The sequence below is a fragment of the Calonectris borealis genome, chromosome 1 (genome assembly GCF_964195595.1).
Source record: "Calonectris borealis chromosome 1, bCalBor7.hap1.2, whole genome shotgun sequence".
Classification (NCBI taxonomy): domain Eukaryota; kingdom Metazoa; phylum Chordata; class Aves; order Procellariiformes; family Procellariidae; genus Calonectris; species Calonectris borealis.
The window spans coordinates 206,013,730-206,035,487 of record NC_134312.1 but is presented as its reverse complement, the minus strand read 5'-3'; the positions used below and the strand labels follow the sequence as shown (position 1 = coordinate 206,035,487).

The 21,758-nt window shown below is 40.6% G+C and overlaps 1 protein-coding gene across 1 annotated transcript in view; it reads left to right on the top strand.

Annotated features, from left to right (window-relative positions):
* Window positions 1-6,256: 6,256 nt before the first annotated feature.
* Window positions 6,257-21,758, top strand: part of ARHGAP42 (Rho GTPase activating protein 42) — a 164,294-nt gene continuing 148,792 nt past the window's right edge. The window contains exon 1 of the mRNA XM_075140100.1: window positions 6,257-6,773. Within this exon, the coding sequence (XP_074996201.1) occupies window positions 6,620-6,773 (154 nt within the window). The 5' untranslated portion in view covers window positions 6,257-6,619. The remainder of the gene's footprint in view (window positions 6,774-21,758) is intronic.

The following is a 21,758-nucleotide window of genomic DNA, read 5'->3' as shown; positions in this document are numbered from 1 at the left end:
ACACTTGTTCTGCAAGGGTGGACCTAGCAGATCTTAACGCTCCCAGGAAAAACTACATGACACTGCACCGTAAAAAGACTTCCTGATCTCTTTTTTCCAGTTATCTGCTGAGCCAATCTAAATGCAAATTATGTTTTAGAGTACTGAATGCTGAGGACTTAAATCTTTCAGTGAATGGCAACTAATGTGATATACCCAGGAGCTCTTGGCCCTACTGACTTTTGTGTCGTATCTTACTGACAGACATAGCAAGGATAAAATAGTCCCTTTTTCCATTGAGTTAAACAGAATGCAGGTTACAATTACTACCTCAAATTTACAAATAGTGAGGTATGAAGATTAGTCAGAAATTAATAAAGACCTTTCCTTTAAAGATCTTACGTACCTGCAAATCATATTATGAATCATACATACTAGCTGGAGAAAATTATGCCATCCCCCTGCCCTGTATTCGTAGATTTGGTTTTGCTCCTGAAAACCAAGAAGCATAGCAAAGACTTTATGCGTGATCCTCTACCAGTTGCCATCTCCTGATGTCTGTTACCCCTACACAGTATGGCTGCAATTGCTCTCTGTCTGTTTACATACAGTGGAGGGACACACGATGAAGACAGCAGAGATGTCTGTCCACTTTCCCCCTCTTGTTAAGCTTTCTGTGGCATCCCTTCTACCATGATGTTCCAAAGTGACTGAGCTTCCTTCAGGTATCTTCTGTTATTCTTGTCTCTCAAGGTCTATACAGTCCGCAGTAACCAGAGAAATCCACTGTGACCCAAACATTGTGCAATGGTGTTAGCACAGAGCTGAGCTGAATATAACCTGCCTTTTAGCTCATCTAGAACCACGTAATCACCCCGTTCTTACCTCGTGCAAACTTGCAGCCAGTTGATTAAGGGCAGGACCAAAATTTGCTTACATCTGCCTATAGCCTTTTTCTTCTTTCATGTTCAAAGTGATACAAGTGACAAGGCTAGTAAGGACAGCATCCACTTACGGAACCAGATTCTGGATGTGAAAGAATAATTTTGGATACCGATGTTAAAACTGAGTTTCTTGCTTTCCATCTTGATGATGATTTTTAGAGTCCCATTGTTTACTTACTTATATCCAATAAACTACAGTAAATAAAGTATCTAAGTTACTTACAGGATAATACAGATAATAGGCTATAACAGAATCCCAGCAAAGAATACGTGAATCAAATCTCAGTTAAGATGTTACACCTACTACCTCTCAGATGCTTTGCTTCCAGAGGGAAAACTAAAGCATGGGGGTACTTCAGTATAGTACACAGACACAAGAGAGTGATCCAAAGGCTTTTCATGCTGAGTGGAGCTCCCTAAAGCTGTCAAGAAGAAATGTGAGGCAAGGCATTGTCTGAAGTTTCACCCTTCTAGAGATGGGCACTGTGAATCAAGACTGTAAGTACCTAACATCTAGTTCTCCCACTCTGTAGGCAAATGCTTTAGCTACTAAGATATATAAATGAAACGGGCAGTCCTCATTACCCTGCTGTGCTTTTTAAGCTGTCACATCTACTGCTTCATGTAGACTGTATCAATCCCATATGGGACTTGGGAGCTGCTTGTCTAAGCGTCTGTCACTCACGTGGTTTTAGGCACCTACTTCTTCAGGTAAATGCTATTTTGAGCATACCAGAAGGCAGAACCACAGCCAGTTAGGGAATATTCAGATTCCACAGAGAAGTACCCAGGAGGCTTAATGAAACACAGCGTAAGAGTTACTAAACATGATTTTTAATTTCAGCTTTGAACTTTGCTGTTTGAAGCTTCTCCAAACCACTTGGAGCTTGCCCATGTACTAAAAAGACTACAGTTTTTTCAAGAAATATTATTGATCTGTTATTATTGATTACAGTCTGAAACACTGATAGGAATGCACATGTGAGTAGACTGTGCACAGAGACCGATATCTCAGGATAATATGATCTGTACATACTAAATTACATGGTTTGACTTCTAAACTATGATTTTGGCTAGCTACTCTCCTCCTCTGACAATGTTAACTTGCAGTAAAAAAAAACAAAACAACAAAACAAACAGAATGCATTGGCAGCTATATCATTTAACAATCATTTAACAACACAGAGATTGTATTCCAGACAGAGAGAGTAGTATCACTTTCAGTTTATACATACAAGGAATTATGAAACTTAGACTTACTTTCCTGGTTCATTTTTATTTATTTTTATTTTTTTTTGAATTTATCACTGCTAGCCAATATAAACTTAGCATCTAGAATCTTAATTTAATAAGGAGAAACTGAAAACTTTTAATAGCATTTATCCTAGCAAGTTACTGGGAATCTTGACAATTCCCATGAATAAACCAATGGGAAACTTAGATACAACAAGATCTTTAGAGAAGCTAAAACAAATTCAAATAACTCTGTAAATACTTGCTTAAGTGGGGTTTTCTATGCTATTAATATTTTCTGTGCTATATAGGTACAGAGCTAATCTTGTACCCTTGAGCAGTTCAAGTGGACTTACAAGCATCAGTGTTGTTGCATTCTTTTGCCTATAATCCCACACTCTCTCAAGGGAAAGCAGCAGTTTTCAGAAGACAGAGCAATGCCACACAGCTCCGTAAGTAATTTTCCCATAATTGTGTACATTAGGCAGAAGAAATAACAAGGAAGTTGGCAGAGTCTTTATTCTAAAATATTCCCCTCTAGATAAGGGACACTCATGGTCCTTGTCTGCATTAACTGCTGAATTAACAGCATCTAACAGAGCTAGGTAGAGCCATGACGTTGAGGACTGCAGGTATAGCCATCTCCTCAGTGAAGAGTAGGGATGTGCACTGCAATAAGCAGTACCAATACACACCTTTCCTTTCCTCTTCCCAGGCAACCTAGCTGATAGGACTGTGATAAGAATATGACCCAGGCATTCTCTAGAGTCAGAGTAGGGCCATTGATTGGAAATTATAGTTCAGGGTTTACATTTAAGATGAAGGAGAAATCTACAATAATTGATCTGACCTCATTAACATGTAAGATTTTAAGATAAGCTTAGAATAACAAACATAGACGTGGATAAAACAGGACAAAGCTCCCCAGGGTTCAGAAAAAAAAGTATCTCACTTTTCATTCATCTCTTCACAGATAGTGATAACATCAGACTAACTCATTTACTAGAGCCTTCTACTTAAGGAACTGGTGCTTCTACCTACTTAGGTGTCTAAATGAGTTGTCATTCAGTGCAGTCCACCCTCTTCTAGCATACTGTTAGTTTTCAAGAAAGACGTTTTTTAGTACGTCTAGGCTTCTCCCCAGTTTCTCCTATTGTTTGAAGTCCTGAAACCTAGTGTTTCTAGTAGGGCCCTGTACTAGAATCTTCTCAGGGAAAGAAAAAAAAATACAAATACGGTTATTTCCTGCTCACTATAAAGCTTGGACCTTTTACACTTCCCAAATATACCTTCAAATACCTTGTTTCCTTTAGAAAGCAACAAATTACAGGGTTCCACCTAACTCCAACACAAAACACATACTAAGTCTTATCTTTTCATCAAGATTTTTTTGTTAGTTAACCCCTCTGCAGGTGTGCCAAATCACCCATTTACCAGATCCTCCTCCAGACGCAGCCATAAATGCTCATTAGGCTCACAGGTTAACTATAAACCTTTTCTCTGCCAGTGGAAGATAATGTAGGGTTGGGTGTACATCTGATCACATATTGCTTTATGAAACAAAGACCATTCTTAACAAATCTATTTCCTTAAAAATAGAAGTTTTTTCTGAGAAAAGGGAATGACAGTACATGTGAACTAGTAGGATTTTTACATGATATTTGATACACTGTACACTGGGAAATTCTTGGTTCAGCTAAGAAAGATGTGGATTATTCTGAGAAACATATGGAACCAGTTAAATGGATAATGGTAAGATACTTGGAGGGAGGATGTCAGGCTGCACGGAAGTTCTTAGTAAATGTTGCTGAGTACACTATTAGTATTGGTCTCATTAATATTTCAATTCATGATGCTGGTACCAAAAGCAGCAATGTGGTTATGGAACTTCTGAAGATGAGAACATTATATAGTAAGAAATGAGTCATCTTGATTACCAGAATAATTGCTCTGAACTAAAATGCTAAGTACATGTTTTTGGGACCAACGAATATTTCTGTTCTAACTTTGGAATCTGCTGGTTGAAACAGAGGAAAAGAAAGATCTAAATGACTTAGTGAAGCCACAGAAATAATTTCACCATGAAACAGACAAATATAATCTTCATCAAAGGTGTTTAGTGCAGTAGTGTAGTCATTAACGTGGCTGAACAAGGTCTTGCATATAATTTCCGTAAACCATGATCAGTAAACCATGATCAAGTAAGATGAAATCAAACTTAAAGAGATCTAGACAAGAACTATGAGAATGAGGAAGGAAATGAATATATTATTTTACAACAGAAAGCTTTGATTTATTTAGCTGTTGTATGGAAGGCTTAGAGACAACATTATTGCATTCTAGAACTACATTAAAGAATAAACATGGTAGAAGACAAAGAATCTTTTCAGCTACAGATGACACTGAAGGAAGAACAAGTGTGCCTAAAATTACTCTGTGAATATATGTAGGCTGAAAATTAGGTTTTTAATAATCAGAAAAATTCTATTTGGAAGATCCTTCCAGTAGTTCAATTGGATTTTAAATGAGGTTTATTAGTTTACAAGTAAGATTACCTGCTACTGCCTGAAAAAGCAAGGAAATAAACTTGTTAAGCCAACAGTCCTTTCCAGTCTTATTCCTCCTATTATTAGAAAAAGAATTTGTCTCAGGCAACATGCTGATGAGCAGAGTTTTGTGATCACTGCGAATTAAGAGAGTCTTCAATGGGTCTATTAATATCATCGACAGCTAGCTCAGAGATTGTCCTGTGGGCAGGAAACCTCAGCCTTGTAAAAACAGAGATTTTTTTTTTACTTCAACAAATTCTGCAGGCCATATGGTTAGAAATTGCAGCCTCTTTTCTGCATTTCTGACACTCACAAAAATCTATTGTGAATACGACGACGCGAGTTTTGACAAACGGTTACGAAGTGTGAAGAGCACAAATTGCGTCAGTGAACTACAACATGCAGCAGCTTTGAGCCTTCCCCCACTTTCGCGTTAAACTGTGTAAATATGGAGACTGGGAATGATTTGGTAGGAGCATGTACACAGCAAACAGAGAATCATCACTGCCTTCTTGAAAGATATTTTTGGCAAGCGGTGGGCTGTCCTGAAATACAATTATTTTTATGGCCAGTCTTTGATGGTTGTTTCCAATGGAGTTATTGCTGACTTGAAGGTGTGTTTACAGACAGCTCGCCTCAAACCCAGTACGTACATTTGTATACATACTTGTATACTGACATGTTACATCTGGAAAAACCACTCCAGATAAACACACAAGAATCATCCAAAGTGTTTCTGTTTACTGAGATAAGCCCACTCACGTACTTGGAAAAACACAACTTTGCTGTAGCAACCGTGCTTGCAGTTTCTTGATGCTCCTCTTTAGGATGGATTTGGCTCAGCTGTATCCCCTCACAGCAACCAAGTGCCATGGCAGAACACGGACGATCCTCTCTTTTTTATTTCCTTGCTCTCTGCCTTCCTCTCTCCTCCTCCTTTATGCTTCGCTGCTCTCTCCTCTCACTACCCACCCCCTTGGAGCACTGCCCTGCCACAGGCCCACACACGCACGCCAGGCAGGCCGACCAGCGCCGGGCTGGGGTGTCATGGAAGATCCCCCGGCAGAGCTGGCACGCTCGGGCTGGCTGTCTCAGGCCAAAGGACCCGCTGCTCCTCCACTGTGGCAGGAGACACCTGGCTGGCAGCCGTCTTCCCCCAGCAAATGTGGGCTGCTCTCCTCCACATCAGCCTCCGACACAAACCGGCCTCCTCCAAGCGCACGGCTTTAAATACCCCTAAGCGCCCCTGCCCCTGAGGTGGATCCGCCTTCCCTGCCTTCCTCTGGGCCTCCCAAAGCCCCAGGTAAAAGACGAGGCGTGCGCTGGCCCTCACAGGGCCGTGCGAGCCCCCCGCGCCCCTTCGCCTCGCCCCGAGCCGGGCTAGGCCGAGGCGAGGCCGCAGCGGCCCCGTCCCCGCCGCCGCTGGAGGGCAGAGCGCGGAGGGGGCGGCGGTGGTGGCGAGCGAGGGGCGGGCACTGCCGGGGCCGCATCCCCGCGTGTGAGCATGCCGCGCCGGGAGGAGGGCTTCCTCGGCCGGGACGGGGGAGGTTCAGACCGAAGTTAGGGCCGGGGAGAGAGGAAGAGGGAGCGCTGCCGGAAGCGGCGGAGCGGCGGCGGCGCTGGGAGCCCGCGGCGTCCCGCGGGCAGCATGTAGCTGGGTGACAGCGACCGGAGCGCACCGCCTCCGCCGCCAACGGCCGTCCACCTCGCCGCCGGCGCGGCGGGCGCTGAGGGGGCCAGTGCAGCGGGTCGGGAGCCTCTCCGGGGAGACGGAGGGGGCGGCAGCCGCGCCTCGCCTCGCCTCGCCTCGCCTCTCCCCCGCTTTCCCCTCTGCCCTCAACGCCGTCTCGGCGCGGGCCTCCCTCTGCCGCCCGCCCCTTCTGCGCCGGCCGGGGGGCTGCGGCCGCCGCTGCCATGGGGTTGCCCACGCTGGAGTTCAGCGACTCCTACTTGGACAGCCCGGATTTCAGGGAGCGCCTGAAGTGTCACGAGATCGAGCTGGAGAGGACGAACAAGTTCATCAAGGAGCTGATTAAGGACGGCAGCCTCCTCATCGGGGCCCTGCGAAGTGAGTCGGGCGGCGGGGCCGGGGCGCGGGGGAGCCGGGGGCGGCGGGCAGGAGAAGGGGCTTCTTTTGTTTGAATGGGCGCCGGGAGCGGGCTCCCCTGCCGGCAGCCGCTGAAAAGCTCCTCGTAAACTTTCTCCCCCGCTCCCTCCCCGCCGCTTTGCCTCGCCTCGCCTGCGGCGGGGCTGGGTGGGTTTCCCGCGGGAGCGGGGGCGGCGCGGGGCCCTGCCCCGGCCCGCGGGCCCAGCCGCGCCCTTCCCGGCGGGGGCAGCGGGCAGCGCGGGGGCGCCGCTGCTGCCGGGGGGCGCGGGCCGGCCGGGGTGGTCCCGCCTGGGGATGGGGGGAAGAGCCCAGCCTCGGGGTCGGGGGCTGAAAGTCGGGGTGTGGATCGCTGTACAGACCCGGAGCGTAGCGCTGCCGGGGGGGCTCGTTCTGGGACGTTGGCTGCTACCTCGGTATCTTTAGATAACGGAGATGCCCGTAACAAATAGGCAGAGCAAGACACTGAAGTGAATTTGTATGAAGAGAGTTTATATTTCCCCCTCCCCCTGTCTTTATGTAGTAGTTTAACTTCTATGCATTTTGGAAGATGATGAAAGCGGAGAGAAGAATGAACAGTTTCGTGCTTTTAAACCTCCATGAGTTGAGCACTGACAGCTTCCTGGGGCGTGAAAACGACCCTCACGCTTTGAAGAGCATAAAGTGAAAACTAGGAATTGCCATGAGCATTACTAGACTCATTGTGCCCTCCTCTCCTGTAACTCCTTGCCACCAACGTCTTGTCTTTAAAGTTCCTTTGGAGCTCTCTTACCTGTTGCCCAGAGCAGGGAAGTAACTTACAGATTCTCGAGCTGCAACATGAGACGTTCAAGGAGAAGAATCACTTTAATCCTTAAAAATATCTGCCCCATTGACATGGTATGCTAGTTTTTATAGGGTGAAGGGTAGCAGTATTGCTTTTTATGTGGACAGGGAACAGGTGTTACTATGAGCTCCTTAGCTCACAGGAAACCTAAATGCTGCTAACCCGGAGTCTAAACCCAAAGTTTGTCTCTTTACCTGGGATAGGAGGTCAAATTGTGAAGATTTTGTTTGGCCAACAGTAGGATTGAATGTTAATTGTACTTGTTCATGCATCGACTATATATAGTTTATATACAGCATGGCATTTACATAAAGCAGCTACTGTATTTTTGAGACTTTTTTCATATAAGTGCATGTATTTCTGGGCACATCTCTGTTTTAGTGAATAGCTGGATACAAATCTAGCATCTTATGCAAATTTCAATAAATTTCTGTATCCATGCCCACAGAATGTGAGGTGATAGAATACATAGAACATATGCTTGTGTGTGTGTGTGTATATATATAGCTAAAAACTCAATGGTACATTTTTCTTTCCAGAGCAAAAAAGTTTGGTTTTTAGTTGTACTTTAGGTCTTTCTCTTTGCTAAAAAGCTTGCTCCATAAAACAGGAAGTTTGAGCTCATTTTAAGTAGTAAAAATGTAAGTTTAATAAAAACTTACTATTGCAAACCTGGTCCTATGAGATGGTGTGCACAAATAGTAATGCCAGGTTAGGATACCACATGGTACTTTTTTGACCTGGTCTACCACTGGAAATTGATTGCTTTTTGTTCCAGATCAAATATGAACAAATACAACTTCCTTCTTAAGTTGTCAAAGAAAGACTGCTATAGAAGGAATATCATTCTTGGGAAGTAATTTAGACCTTGATTCTGAAGTGAGTTATCCCATTATTTTTGGAAAGAATACTTGTGAGTCCTTGCTAGATTTAGACCCTGTATCTACATGTTTAACAATTCTCTCCCTCTTCAAGGAGAAACAATATTTCTTTCTCAAGTAATGACTACTTAACTTGCAAGTTCTCCTGATTTTTTTTTAGAACTTTTTAGTTCAAATATTATTGTGTTTGACACAATGCTTATTGTATTCTATGTGCAACTTTAAAATGCTGTGTGCTATAGTGTCTTTAGCCTTAGGAAAATAAGGTCTGCTCTAGTGTAGTAAGAAATACTTCTCCTTTTGTTCATTTCAAACCCCTTCGTTTCGTGACCATGCTTTCCACAGAATACTGCCTCAGTCTCTGTGTTAGGACAACTGGGGAAATCTCTGGATTTTTCTCAATGAAATAGAAATCCTGGCTTTATACTATACAGACTTCGGTGTAGATGCTGCAAGGACAGTTGTGTCAAGTAGCATTATTGCATGTTTCCTAGAGTAGAGAACTTTTGACTCGTTAAAGCACAGTAGCTATTCCTACCAGCTTGAAAATCAATGGAGTGTAAAATACTTGTGCAAGGCTTTTTTTTTTTTAATGTTTTAAATTGTCTTTGAAAATCTAATCAAACAGTGGAGTAAGTAGTTGATTTTAGTGATGAACTTTTATGATTTGGTCTTTGAATATTTAATAACCTACAAGCCCTGGAGAACAAGAGGCATTATTTACCATGTTTTATCTCTTTAGGTGACCTACGATTTTTCATTTACAGATCATTTTGGAGGATCAGTTCTGTTGGGGGAAAAATCCAGACTGTGCTGCAAAGCTTCAGTGGAAATGAGTTTTGGAACATGTCCTTCCTGACCATGTCTAGAGAAGAGACAGGGAGGCTGACTTAATGTAGTTAGAAAATACTATAATCTTTTCAAGTTGCCTAAATGTAAGATATTTTATGAAACTACAGTATGTGCGTGGTTTTTCAGATGGAATTAAACTTCTATATTACAAAAGTTACAAAATATTAATTTGTGCACAATCCACATCCATGCTTAAATGCTTCATGTAGTGAGGTCCAGCTGTAGCTGGACTCCTGAAGCAGAATTGAAATTTTTCCTTCTCATTGATTCCAACTTGTTTTCAGTTAAAACATGAAGTCTGTTTTTCCTGTATTTTTTGCCAGTAGTGTACTTTGTAATTTCTTTGTAGTTGCTTTGTGAAAAAGCAACTAGTCTAGGGTGTTGTCATATAGATTATATAGGAAGTTTCATTATAGAAATACTTGTATGCTTTTAATTTCCATAGTAGGCCTACTGTTCTGTCAAAGTTTAACGAATATTGTATTAAACAATCCAAAATGTAACATGCATGTTGTATAGGTGATCTCATGGCTTATTGCTGTGCAGAAGCCTCCAGTTTTTCCCTCTTGATTCTTGAGGCCTTCTCTTTCCATCTTAAGTCCTATTTTAGCAACAAGTTCATGTATTCAAAGATGAGAACTACGTAAGTTCTGGTTTAAATGGTTGAAAGTTCAGTGGATTTGCAGCTGTTTTAAGTAATGTTATACCTTTTAAAGTGTTTTAATATGATGCAAACTAATTCAGAGCTGTGGTGTAATATAAGTAAGATTTAACAGATATGTTTAGGAACGTGTAATTTAGTAGCAATCATTAGTAGTTTTATTTTACTACTTAACACATGGAGAAACAGGCACAAGACGGAAATACCATTTTTTGCGCGGGGCGTGAGGGGGTATTTTTTACCAAGGTTTTTTAGAAATTCCACACAGAAAAGACTGTCTTGAAACTGTTTTGACATACAGTTTTCAGGGATGATTTTCTTCTCTCATAAATCCAATTATAAAAATACAGTGATGAACCTGGCTATATATATGGAAATTTTGGGGGTTAGCTGGCTGGAAAAAAAAATAAGGACAAAATTACAGCATAAGAACCTATGATCTTGTTATCTCTCTTGGGATTTTTTTTTTCATGTAAAAACCCCCCCTTTGTATCTTTCCAGAGAGATACATTTTCCCAGATATCTTGGCCTCACGTATTTTTATGAGATTATATCTTTACAATGTCTTTTGCAGATTCTAACTGGAACAGGACTGAGTTCATTGAATAATAACTGCTGAAGTTTGGTAGCAATCATTCTCTTTTATTAATTTAGATTCTAAGTAAAACAACTGATTCTTCATATTCCCTATGTCATACTATGATGGCGAACATGGAATTACAAAAGTATAGCTTCCTAATGAGAATGTCAGAAATAACTCACATTGCCTTTGAAAATTGATTGCTTATAGTTGTTTTAGTCATATAATACAAAAATGGCATAACTTGCCTTTCATGTTAGGGTTGGATAAGAGGCAGGGCATTACAACAGGTTACATTTCTTAGTCTCAAAATACGTTATTCCCCTATCAATTGAAAAAAAAAGTTTCCCACTAAAAGGAAATTGAAACTTAGTAATTGGCATTAATGTCTTGCTCCCTCGCTGTTCTGTTATTTCTGATAGGAACTTGTACTGTCCTGCTCAACTTCTGCTGATGTCTGAGTTATCTACGGATTATGGACATAATTTTCAAAAACAATTCCAACAGTGTTCAGCCTTTTATGCAAAGATACTGACAATAAGCTGGTTCTTAGCCAGAGAAGGAGCTTAATTGCCTCCTCTAGTGTTTAAAGCAGCTGCAGTTTGTATTATACTATCTTTAGCCAAATATATATGGAGAAAACAAGTACTAGTATGTAGTGGACTGTTACAGAGCGCAGTATTTTCTGTCCATCACATGATGTTGTATTTTGAACGAAGAATCCCTGCAAGTGAATTCCCATACTGTCAGTAATGACTACTGTGTTAATGAAGTCCTTGAATGACTCAACATGGGTGTTCTTGTGCCTTAATATTGAAATGGGTATTCTTCAGAGAAATTTTGTAATTGGATGATGTCAGGTTACCAAAGGAGTGGGTTTGAGTTTTAAATGCCATATGAAATGGTGTCTCTGCTTGAAGAAAACGTTGTGCAATTTTTTAAATCGGCGTTTTCAAACTTTTAAACTGATTTCTGAAAACACCAAATTTAATCTGTTTCTTAATGGGCCAATTGGCTTGTTGTCTACTACATGCTTCATTTGCTATGAATAAGATAAACGAATTCTATTAATAAGAGACCAGCTGTTTCATGAATATTGTCTTTACTACAATGGAAAATATGATGCTGTGGTCACTGAACTTGTACAGATCTCTTGGGTTTTTGTGGGCAGAAGTGCTACAGCAACTTGCAGTTTCCTGTGATAGTAAATAACTTCGTATTCATCCTCTGTGAAAAATACAGAGGACAATATAGTCCTTCCTTCTACTGAATGATATGTAAAGCAGTGCTATGTTTTTGCCTTTCTATTTTTTCCTATAGTCTCAAAACTGTAATTATAAATAAATCTGGAATATAGGAGACTTGAGTATTTAAGGGTATCATGGATTTCCTTTGTTAAATCCAGTCTCCTGCTAGTGTTACATCATGTAATCCCTACTTGTCAAACTCCATTTTAAAAACAGTTTTTATCCTTACTATTTCTGCTAGAAGGGCGTTCTAGAACCTTGTTACTCTGAGGGTTGAGTAACTCATTAAAAATAAATTTAATCTGGAAATTCAAACTTGTTTATGCTCATTTTCGTTTCACTCAACATTTCTGCACTGTTGTCTACTTGGATTTGCTTGGGGAATAATCACATCCTTTTGCTAGACTGAACAAGCTGCTCTCATCCTCTCCTAAGAGCTTCTCTGATTTCTTGGTCATTTTAGTGGCTCTTTTCTAAGACTTTTTGAATTTGCTTTTAAATATTCAGGAGATTAGAAGTAAAAGTAGGGGGAACAATAGTAGTATAATAATGTTCACAGCTTTGATCTTTGCTCATCGTATTCTGTGAGAACATTAATCATTAAATGAAGTCAATATTTATGGTCTTCTTTTGACTATGTGGTGCTATGGATTCCTCAAGTGTATGATAAAAAGTGAAAAAAATCTCAGGATCTTATAAGCAGTAGCAATGAAGTAAATATTAAACTGAAGAAAAATAGCTTGACCTTCTTCCCTATCAATATGAGATTGAAGTACTATTGGGCAGTAATCTAACCTCTCATTGGCACCCTGTGAAGTGCAAATAACTTTCATTAGAAAGATAATATATTTCACAGCACGTTACGAACTCTGGGCTATGTTACAGTATAGTTTTTCAGATCAGTTGGAAGTTATCAACTTAAATCGTTTCCCTGTCCTGAATTATGCAAACTTGTATTTCACAGGACACCGAAAGCTTAAACAACATGTTGTTGTTGCGCTGGTGTTTTGCTTAGTATAATTCAGGCATGGGAAAATAGTATGGAAATTCTGTATGTCTTCAGAAGTCTTATCTTCTTTTAGCTTAGTATTCAAAGCAGGATACAAGGTGCTGCAATGCCTAGGCCATATAGTTGGTTCTACTGCTGATGTTACTTGATATTTTGCAGGTTGCTTAAAGAAGAGAGGTTTGCATGTCAGATGTGCATTGTAGTGTCTGTTTGCAAAGGTACTCTTGTTCCCTGAAAGATATTACGTAAATGAAAGTAGGTATCACCAATAGGATTATTTTTCTTCTGTGAAGAGCCTTTAAGTCAAATATCATGAAAAATAAACGAGGTAACAATAAGAAGAATCAATCTGTGCCAAGAAAACTTGGACCAGATGATCCTTGAAGTCCGTTCCAACCTGGTATTCTATGATTCTATGATTTGATCCTGTAGAATTACAAGGACAAATAAGCCTTTTATTTTAAGTATTCTTTGCCTTCTGTGCTTTAGGAAAATCTTTCTTTCTTTGTTTGGTTTCCTGTAGGTGAGGACACTTCAAATGTATTTTTTCTCTTCCCCCCAGGTTTTTTCTTTTCCCTCTCTTTCCCTCCTTTTCATAAATGAGTTCAATGTTCTGTGTCAGTAATGCCTTCTTGCTCTGTCGTAGCAGCCAAGCTCTCCCAAAGTCAGGGTGGAAACGTTAAATCAGATTGGTCTCAACATCAGTCCTTGAATAATATCAAACAATGACATTCCTCTTTTTGGGTGTTTGCAGCAAAGCCTTTTCCTAGTTGCTTCTTATCTATATAGCTTCTGTATAAGTTCTCATCTTCTCCACCGTAATTATTAAACTGCCACTGTAGCTTGGTATCATGTGCTTTACTGGTGACTAGTTGATTAGATCTATTGTGGTTTTGTTTTTGTTTTTTTTTCTTTTAAATAAATAAATCTTTTGCCTTGTGTAAGAGAGATATCTACTGATCTGATGCAGTTTACCTTTGATAAATCTGTATTGCCTTTTACCCTATTTTCTACCAATTTCTAAGCTTTTAATTGTTCTTTCCTTCAAACAGTGTTTTTATACTGAGCATGATGTCACATGGTATAGAACACCCCATTGGCCAGCTGGGTCCACCACCCCGGCTGTGCTCCCCCCTCCCGGTGCAAGCATCACCCAGCAACAGCCAAAGCATCAATGGGCCATCAACGCTCCTTTCACACCGAACCCAAAACACAGCACACCCCCCAGGCTACTGGGAAGAAAGTTAACCCTGTCCCAGCTGGAACCAGGACAGGAACTAAAGACATGTGACTTCTGAGCTGTGCTCTTGTGGTGGGTTGACCTTGGTTGGTTGCCAGGTGCCCACCCAGCTGCTCTCTCACTGCCCCTCCTCAGCAGGAAAGGGGGGGAAAATAAGATGAAAAGCTCATGAGTTGAGATAAAGACAGGGAAATCACTTATCAATTACCGTCCTGGGCAAAACAGACTAGACTTGGGGGAATTAATTTAATTTATTGCCAATTAGTAACACAGTAGAATAATGAGAAATAAAAACGCAACTAAAAACACCTTCCCCCTACCCCTCCCTTCTTCCCAGGCTCAACTTCACTTCTAACCTCTTCTACCTCTTCTACCTCCTTCTCCTGAGCAGCGCAGGGGGATGGGGATTGGGAGTTGCGGTCAGTCCATCTTCATCTCTGCCACTTCTTCCTCTTCACGCTCTTCCACTGCTCCAGCGTGGGGCACAGTCCTTCTCTAAATGATCCAGCATGGGTCATTTCCACAGGGTGCAGTCCTTCAGGAATGGACTGCTCCTGTGTGGGTTCTCCATACGCCACAGCTTCTGCCAGAAAACCTGCTCCTGTGCGTTCTCCTCTCCACAGGCCGCAGTTCCTGCCAGGAGCCTGCTCCTGCGTGGTCTTTACATGGACTGCAGCTTCCTTCAGGGCACATCCACATGCTGTGGTGTGGGGTCCTCCATGGGCTGCAGTGTGGATATTTGCTCCAGCGTAGTCCTCCACAGGCTTCAGGGGGACACCCTGCTCCCCCACAGTCTTCTCCACAGGCCACAGGGGAATCTCTGCTTCGGCGCCTGGAGCGTGTCCTCCCCTCCTCTGACCTTGGTGTTTGCAGGGCTCGCTCTTTCATATTTTCTCACTCCTCTCTCCCACCTGCTGCACAGTGTTTTTTAACCTTTCTTAAATATGTTATGGCAGAGGCACCGCCAGTTTCAATGATGGGCTCAGCTTTGGGCAGCGGCGGGTCTGACTTCTGACTTGGAGCCAGCTGGAACCGTATGTGTCTGACATGGGGTCAGCTCCTGATGTCTTCCCATAGAAGCCAGCCCTGCAGCCCTCCTCCCCTGCTACCAAAACCTTGCCATGTAAACCTGATACAGCTCTTCTCCAAGTACTTCCAGTACTTCTGTCTTCGGAAGAGACACCTTTTGGTTCCTCTTCCATCAAGCAGCTGCCATCCAGGCATTTGATGACTGTTTGAGAGTTGTTTTGTTGTTGATGGGGAGAATTGAATTTATGAAAGGAAAGGAACAGGGGAATGAATTATTTAAAAGCTGCTAAGGCTTGTGACTCTTTTATTATAAATCTTAGATGAGGTGGGCACTCAGCTGACCTGATTACTCTTCTATTAAGGATGTAATTTTTTATGATGACCTTGTCCTGCTTTCTGCAAAAAATACCAGAGCAAGAACCTGTTTGCTTCTAGAAAATTATCAAATATAAAAATAGTCTTCGCTCTTCTTCCCCAAGTCCTCACCCTTGCCCCTGTCTCACTGCTGTGCAAAAAGAGCACAAATTCTTGGTAAAACAAGCAATACATAGGGTAGCGTTTCATAGTAAAGACATTTTCTTTTTGAGTCAACTAAGTTCTTCGATTGCTAATTCGAAGTGCACAAGAAGGGATAACTGGCTAAATTTTAACATTTTTTTCTGCTGTAATAGTTCGATTCATTTCAAGAGGCGGCCAAATGTCAGTGTGAACATGTGCAAATCAGTTCTTAAAAGCTGCAGTTCTTAAAAGTGCAGGTCATATTTAAATGAAGGACAGACAGATTTACAACGTTGTGATGGTGCGTGTTGGTGTTCAAAAGCCTTCCTAGAGTACCAGTGCAATCAAGGCCTTAGGAGTGTTGTGACTGCGCCATTCAGAAAGTTTACATTTCATTTTATGTCCATTCCTTGCATCTTCTCACCCTCTTCTGTCCTACCTTATTTACCTTTAACCTTTTTCTTACGAATGATGAGGAGGAGAGGAGGGAGGGAGAACCCAAGAACTCTGGTTCCTTGGGATGTATTATTTGTATAAACTGTTATTTTAATGCCATGAATATTGTAGAGGGGTGATATCTTCCCAATGAGACTAAAATGACTTACAGGTTGCAGGAGGCATGCAGGTAGAACTTGCTGCTTTGAAAAAGATTGCGCCAAGCCTGAGTTTATCTAGTAAAACAAATTATTCCCTTGTTGAACCCTTTCATGTCTAGCACTACCACTGCCATTAAAACAAGTTGTATACTGATATATTTTTTGAAGAAAAAATTGAAATATGCTTCCTTGTCCCTCTTGAGAATTACTAGTTAGCCTACATACAGAGAAGCTAGAAGACTATAGAACTTGCCTTCTGGGAAACTTTGAAATAAGTAAGACTTGAGCTTTACTGTAGGAGAGGTAAAATTCCCTTATTCTGGGGAAAGGCAGAAATTGTGAGAACATTTGAGAGACTGCTGCAGCTAAAACCAACACGTATGTGTAAAAATACATGCCTTCATTCCTAAAATATTGTCAAATATTTTACCTTCTAATATAAGCTGTACTAACTTGTATACTTCTATAAAAAGCCTGTTTTAGCATAGACAAAGAAAAATGATTTAATGGCTCCTTAATAAAAATTATACTTAGCTTATAATAAAGATTTTGGTTTGCTCTGTGTACCCAGAGGTACTTTTGTGAATCTTGTCTCGTGGTATGTGTTATTCACATAAAAGGCTTATTAATAGTTGTCAGTCAGCGCCTTCAAGAGTTGGGGATTGGCATTTCACAGTATCTTATGGGTTGGATTCTTCATCTGAGTTGTGCTTTGAGGAGCCAGACAGTGTGGCGACCAGGCAGAGGTCCAACAGTTCAAAACAGACCTGACGAAAAGAATTGTTACCTTCCATTGTTAACAGAGGCAGTTAAACAGGACTTGGTTTAAGCCACAACAAAGTATGTGGAATTAAAATAATCTTTGGGAATATTCATTTTTTATTAACCATGTGCACATACTTTTACTGAAATGTAATATGGCTAGTACTACTTCCCCCCCCCAGTTTCAGCATGTTATTGTCCAAGCCTGCTGGTAAAACTAGGAAAAATACAGTTTTGTAAGCATCATGAATGCCTGAAAAGATGTTTTTTGACTCATAAATACTAACTGGGTATATTGTACAGATTGGATATTAGGATATTATACCTTAATTTCATAAATCTGTTGATATAATTCAGTACAACTGAAGTAGCAGGGAAGTGAGTGCACTCCAGCTTCTCAACATAGTGTCTCCTTGACAACTGCCAGTGCTTTGCTCTAGTTTTTAGAGGGAATTCTCTTGCTGCTGCTTTTTGTTTTTAAAAAGTATGGTGAGACTTCTGTGTTGGAAAACTTGCTTTTCTTTTTTGAGAGTTGAAAATAAAATTGTTAGAATCACAGCAAATGCCACTCTTTGTTGTCCTTGCATAATTTATTTGGGGACATTTTCAACAAGTCAAGAAATAGCAAGTGTGGTATGCCTACAGGCCAGTTAACACTGACTGTGAAAAGCAGTTGGTTGGTGGAGGAAGAAGATGACTATATTTAATAAGCTGAACATAGGCTTGCAGACTCACAGATGCCAGAAATGTATGATCTCTGCAAGTGTAAGTTGAAGGGTGTTATGGATATTGGCTGTATTTGTTGCATTTATGGGTGTTGAGTCTGGTCCTGCTGCTTGTTTTCAGGAGAATGCTGAAAAATTGTGAAGGGTTAGAGAAGACCGTTTGAACATAGGAAGAGTGTATGAAAATGCTCAAGCTCCTTGGAAACCACAAACACCATAAAGCATATGTTTTTTACAATTGCTTAATCCGAAGAGAAACTTAAAGATTTATTTATATCACAGAAAAGAATCCTGATGGAAAGTTTCTCTATTTAACAGACCAAGGCATATGAAGATCCAAGTGTTGGCAGAAGCTCTACAAATTAAGATTAGAAATGTGCAACTGTAAAGTTAGTAAAATATTTCCTTAAGACTGTGATGGACTTTTCATTGCTGGAAACTCTTAAATTGTTTGGGTGTTTTTTTCCCCAGGATGCAGTCCTGTTCACTGATACCTGTTGGACTTGAAGTATTAAGTCCTGAAACTCCTATTTGATGGTAGCTGGGCTTGTTGATTGCATTGGTTCCTTCTCGCCTTAGAAAGAAATGTTTTCACTCTACTTTCAAGTCTTCAAGTTTACATTACTTGAATGTACATGTGTATGTAGAACTAAGAAATCCAGAAGGAATACATCCTTAAGACATTTTATAGTTTAATATTTGTCATGTTTTAAAATGCTTTCAAGTGAGGCCTCAGATGGTTCCTTCTGGTACTCTCCTTACTTCGGTGTCATCACTGTGATTTGAAATGGAGGTGTTATGCTGTAATAACCATCTTGGGGGGGTGTTTTTGGTTTGGTTTGGTGTGGTTTTGGTGGTGTGTGGGTTTTTTTTTTCCATTTTTGATTTTTTTTTTTCTTCTTCTTTTCTTTTCTCCTTCTTGGTTTTGAATACTAGACTGGTGGCTTATTTTAGTGTTTATACATGCATGTGCAAATATGCATTGAAGCAAAGCCAAACAGTTGAAGATGGTAATACTACCTTTATTTCCATATATACAGACACTAAATAAATATGTTCAGTTCAAGTTGCTATGCTACAGGTATGTAAAGATAGCAAAACTAACATTTTTGAAAGATCCTTAATGTTAGGAAGGTGGGGTTACAAGCTTAGCTTTGTTAGCCTGTTGAGGTATAGATTGTCTGAAGTACTTCAAACATCTTAAAATTCTCATAGTTCTTGTATATACATTGTTTTGTCATCTACTACCATGACTGGTTTAATCAGAAAATAAACAGATACACTGATTTAAAAACACAGAAGTGTGTCTTCAAGCAAATTCTTGTAGGCATAAATATAAGGCTTGTCAATAGACTTAATGAACTTTTCTCACAAATACAGTCAGTATGGTTGGCTTTTTGCTGCATGAGCTTAGAGCTGCTGCATCTTCATACTGTTTGGGAGCCTAAGGTCAAATGAGAAATCCAAAATATTTCATTTTATGAAGAGGGGTGTAGGCACAGCAGTACATTTCCTGTTTACATAGCCAAATCTTCTTTGTATGCTGAGAGATGTCCTGATACACTCCTGCAGGATTTTTGAGTTTGCACTTTAAGCTGTGACTTTTGTTGCTTAGCTTGTTGAAGATGCCATCATCTGCACCCTAGCCAGTATGACACAACTCATTTGCTTGTGGAGAAGAGAACTGAGATGATGTTCATCGAAGTCTTACCATTTTTTTGTTCATCCCTAGATTGCAGGATTGAAGATGAAAACGTTAAGACTATGTTTAAGTCATTTGTTTAGCATTTCTTTGTTCAGGTTTCATTGGGAAGTGAAAAAATACAAGTTTTCTAACAGGTACAATTTCCCCATTCTTTTTTCCCCTGTACTCTAAGAGACAAATTGGTCTCATGTCTAAGTAAATTTAACCCACAAATTCATTCCACTCACTTCCTTTGGTTCCATACAAACTGAAGAACTTCTGATTTTTATATTCTTGTACAGTATTGATAACTGTACATAATACTACTTTTTCTGTTTAGTGCCTTCTCTATGAAGTTGAAATACAGCAGGTTAAAAATGTGATTATTCTTATTTTATTTACATTGCCACAGCACAGCAATGATGTAATTCTTTGTTTTGTTGATTCAGTTCTTCTACTCTTGTCTCTTAAGGCAACATATCCCAAATCTCCATGGGAGTCATAATCATCTTAAATTTACAAAAATAACGTTGCAAATCACATTTTTTTTCCACCAGCTTTCTGACAGTTTCCAAATCATTTGTCAGTAAAATATGCATTATGCTAACTGTCACAATTCCTGTTGTCATTGGCACTCCAGAGCCTCTTTGATTTGTCTTGTGTGAGAAGCTATAGTTTTCGGCACACCTTGAGACTTTAAGACTATTTTACAATAAAAAACTCACTTTCATGCCTACTTTTGTCACTTGTGAAGCACTGAGTACCGTGTTACTGGATTAAGCATCAATCTTGCAGTGTTTTCTTGAACGTTTAATGTACCCAAAGGAATTTAATGATATTTTGACAAACACTTCTCTTGTCCCTTTGTAAATTGAAGTGGCACTTAAACAACAATGTATTCGTACAAATGGAATGAAATACAAGACAGCGGTGTTACTCTTACTAGTGAACACTAGTTGGGGAGCGATGTTTTAGTGGCTTGATGAGGTTTTTCTGGTTTTGTTTGGGGTTGTTTTTTTTTAATTTTTAAACATACTAAGTGATTCAAATCTCTGGTGTGTGTTTGTTTGTTTGTTTGCTTTTTCTTCTTCCTTCTTTTTCCCCTTTGTGGGGTATGCGGGAGGGACTGAGTGCAGTGAATAGGGACAGGGACTGTGAGGTTCTTCAGCAGTGGGAGTTGGAGTTTCTGCGTATCAAATCCCAAATCTGGATTCTTGGGAGATACAAAAATTAGACCAGTTGAATGCCCAGTTCTTGCTTTCTTCTTGTCTCAGTTGTCCCACAGTAAAATAAGCCTGTGGTTTTGGGGGATTTATCTTCTTTAACTTCTGCCATCTTTGTCTGTTTAGATAGTAATTTTGTATGCCCTGTCTTTTACTGTATATATAGAATCATAGAATCATTAAGGTTGGAAAAGACCTCTAAGATCATCGAGTCCAACCGTCAACCCAACACCACCATGCCCACTACACCATGTCCCTAAGTGCCTCATCTACACGTCTTTTAAATACTTCCAGGGATGGTGACTCAACCACTTCCCTGGGCAGCCTGTTCCAAGGCCTGACCACTCTTTCAGTAAAGAAATTTCTCCTAATGTCCAGCCTAAACCTCCCTTGGCACAACTTGAGGCCATTTCCTCTCGTCCTATCGCTTGTTACTTGGGAGAAGAGACCGACCCCCACCTCACTACAACCTCCTTTCAGGTAGTTGTAGAGCGCGATGAGGTCTCCCCTCAGCCTCCTCTTCTCCAGACTAAACAACCCCAGTTCCCTCAGCCGCTCCTCATAAGACTTGTGCTCCAGGCCCTTCACCAGCTTCCTTGCCCTTCTCTGGACACGCTGCAGCACCTCCATGTCCTTCTTGTAGTGAGGGGCCCAAAACTGAACACAGTATTCAAGGTGTTATGCAGGTGTTGAGTAATTTAAGCAGCAATTAAGTATTACAGGGAATTTCACTTCCATCTCAGTTTCTATATATGGCTTTAGTTTAAAATAAAGAAACATTTTTATCTATAAATGTGTTAAATACTGTTTTTAAAAAATTGTTTGATTTTGTATGATTTGGGTACTTCTAAAAAGGCATTTTTTAGCGTAGGAGGGGGATCTTAAAACAGATGATTTTTTAAATAAAATAGCATAGGAGGAGTTCAGCATTTCTTTCTGAAGCTAAATAGATTATTCAGATAATACTTACTATCAGTGCAGTGGAACTTGTCATACTGCTGTATGTCATACTGTCCAATAGAATTTTTTTCATACTGTTTTGTTAAACTTCGTTAAAAGTATGTTGGCTCTTTAAATATGAAGTCTGATACTCCATTAACTCCTTATTCATTGCAGCGTAAGGATTGTATTTGTGC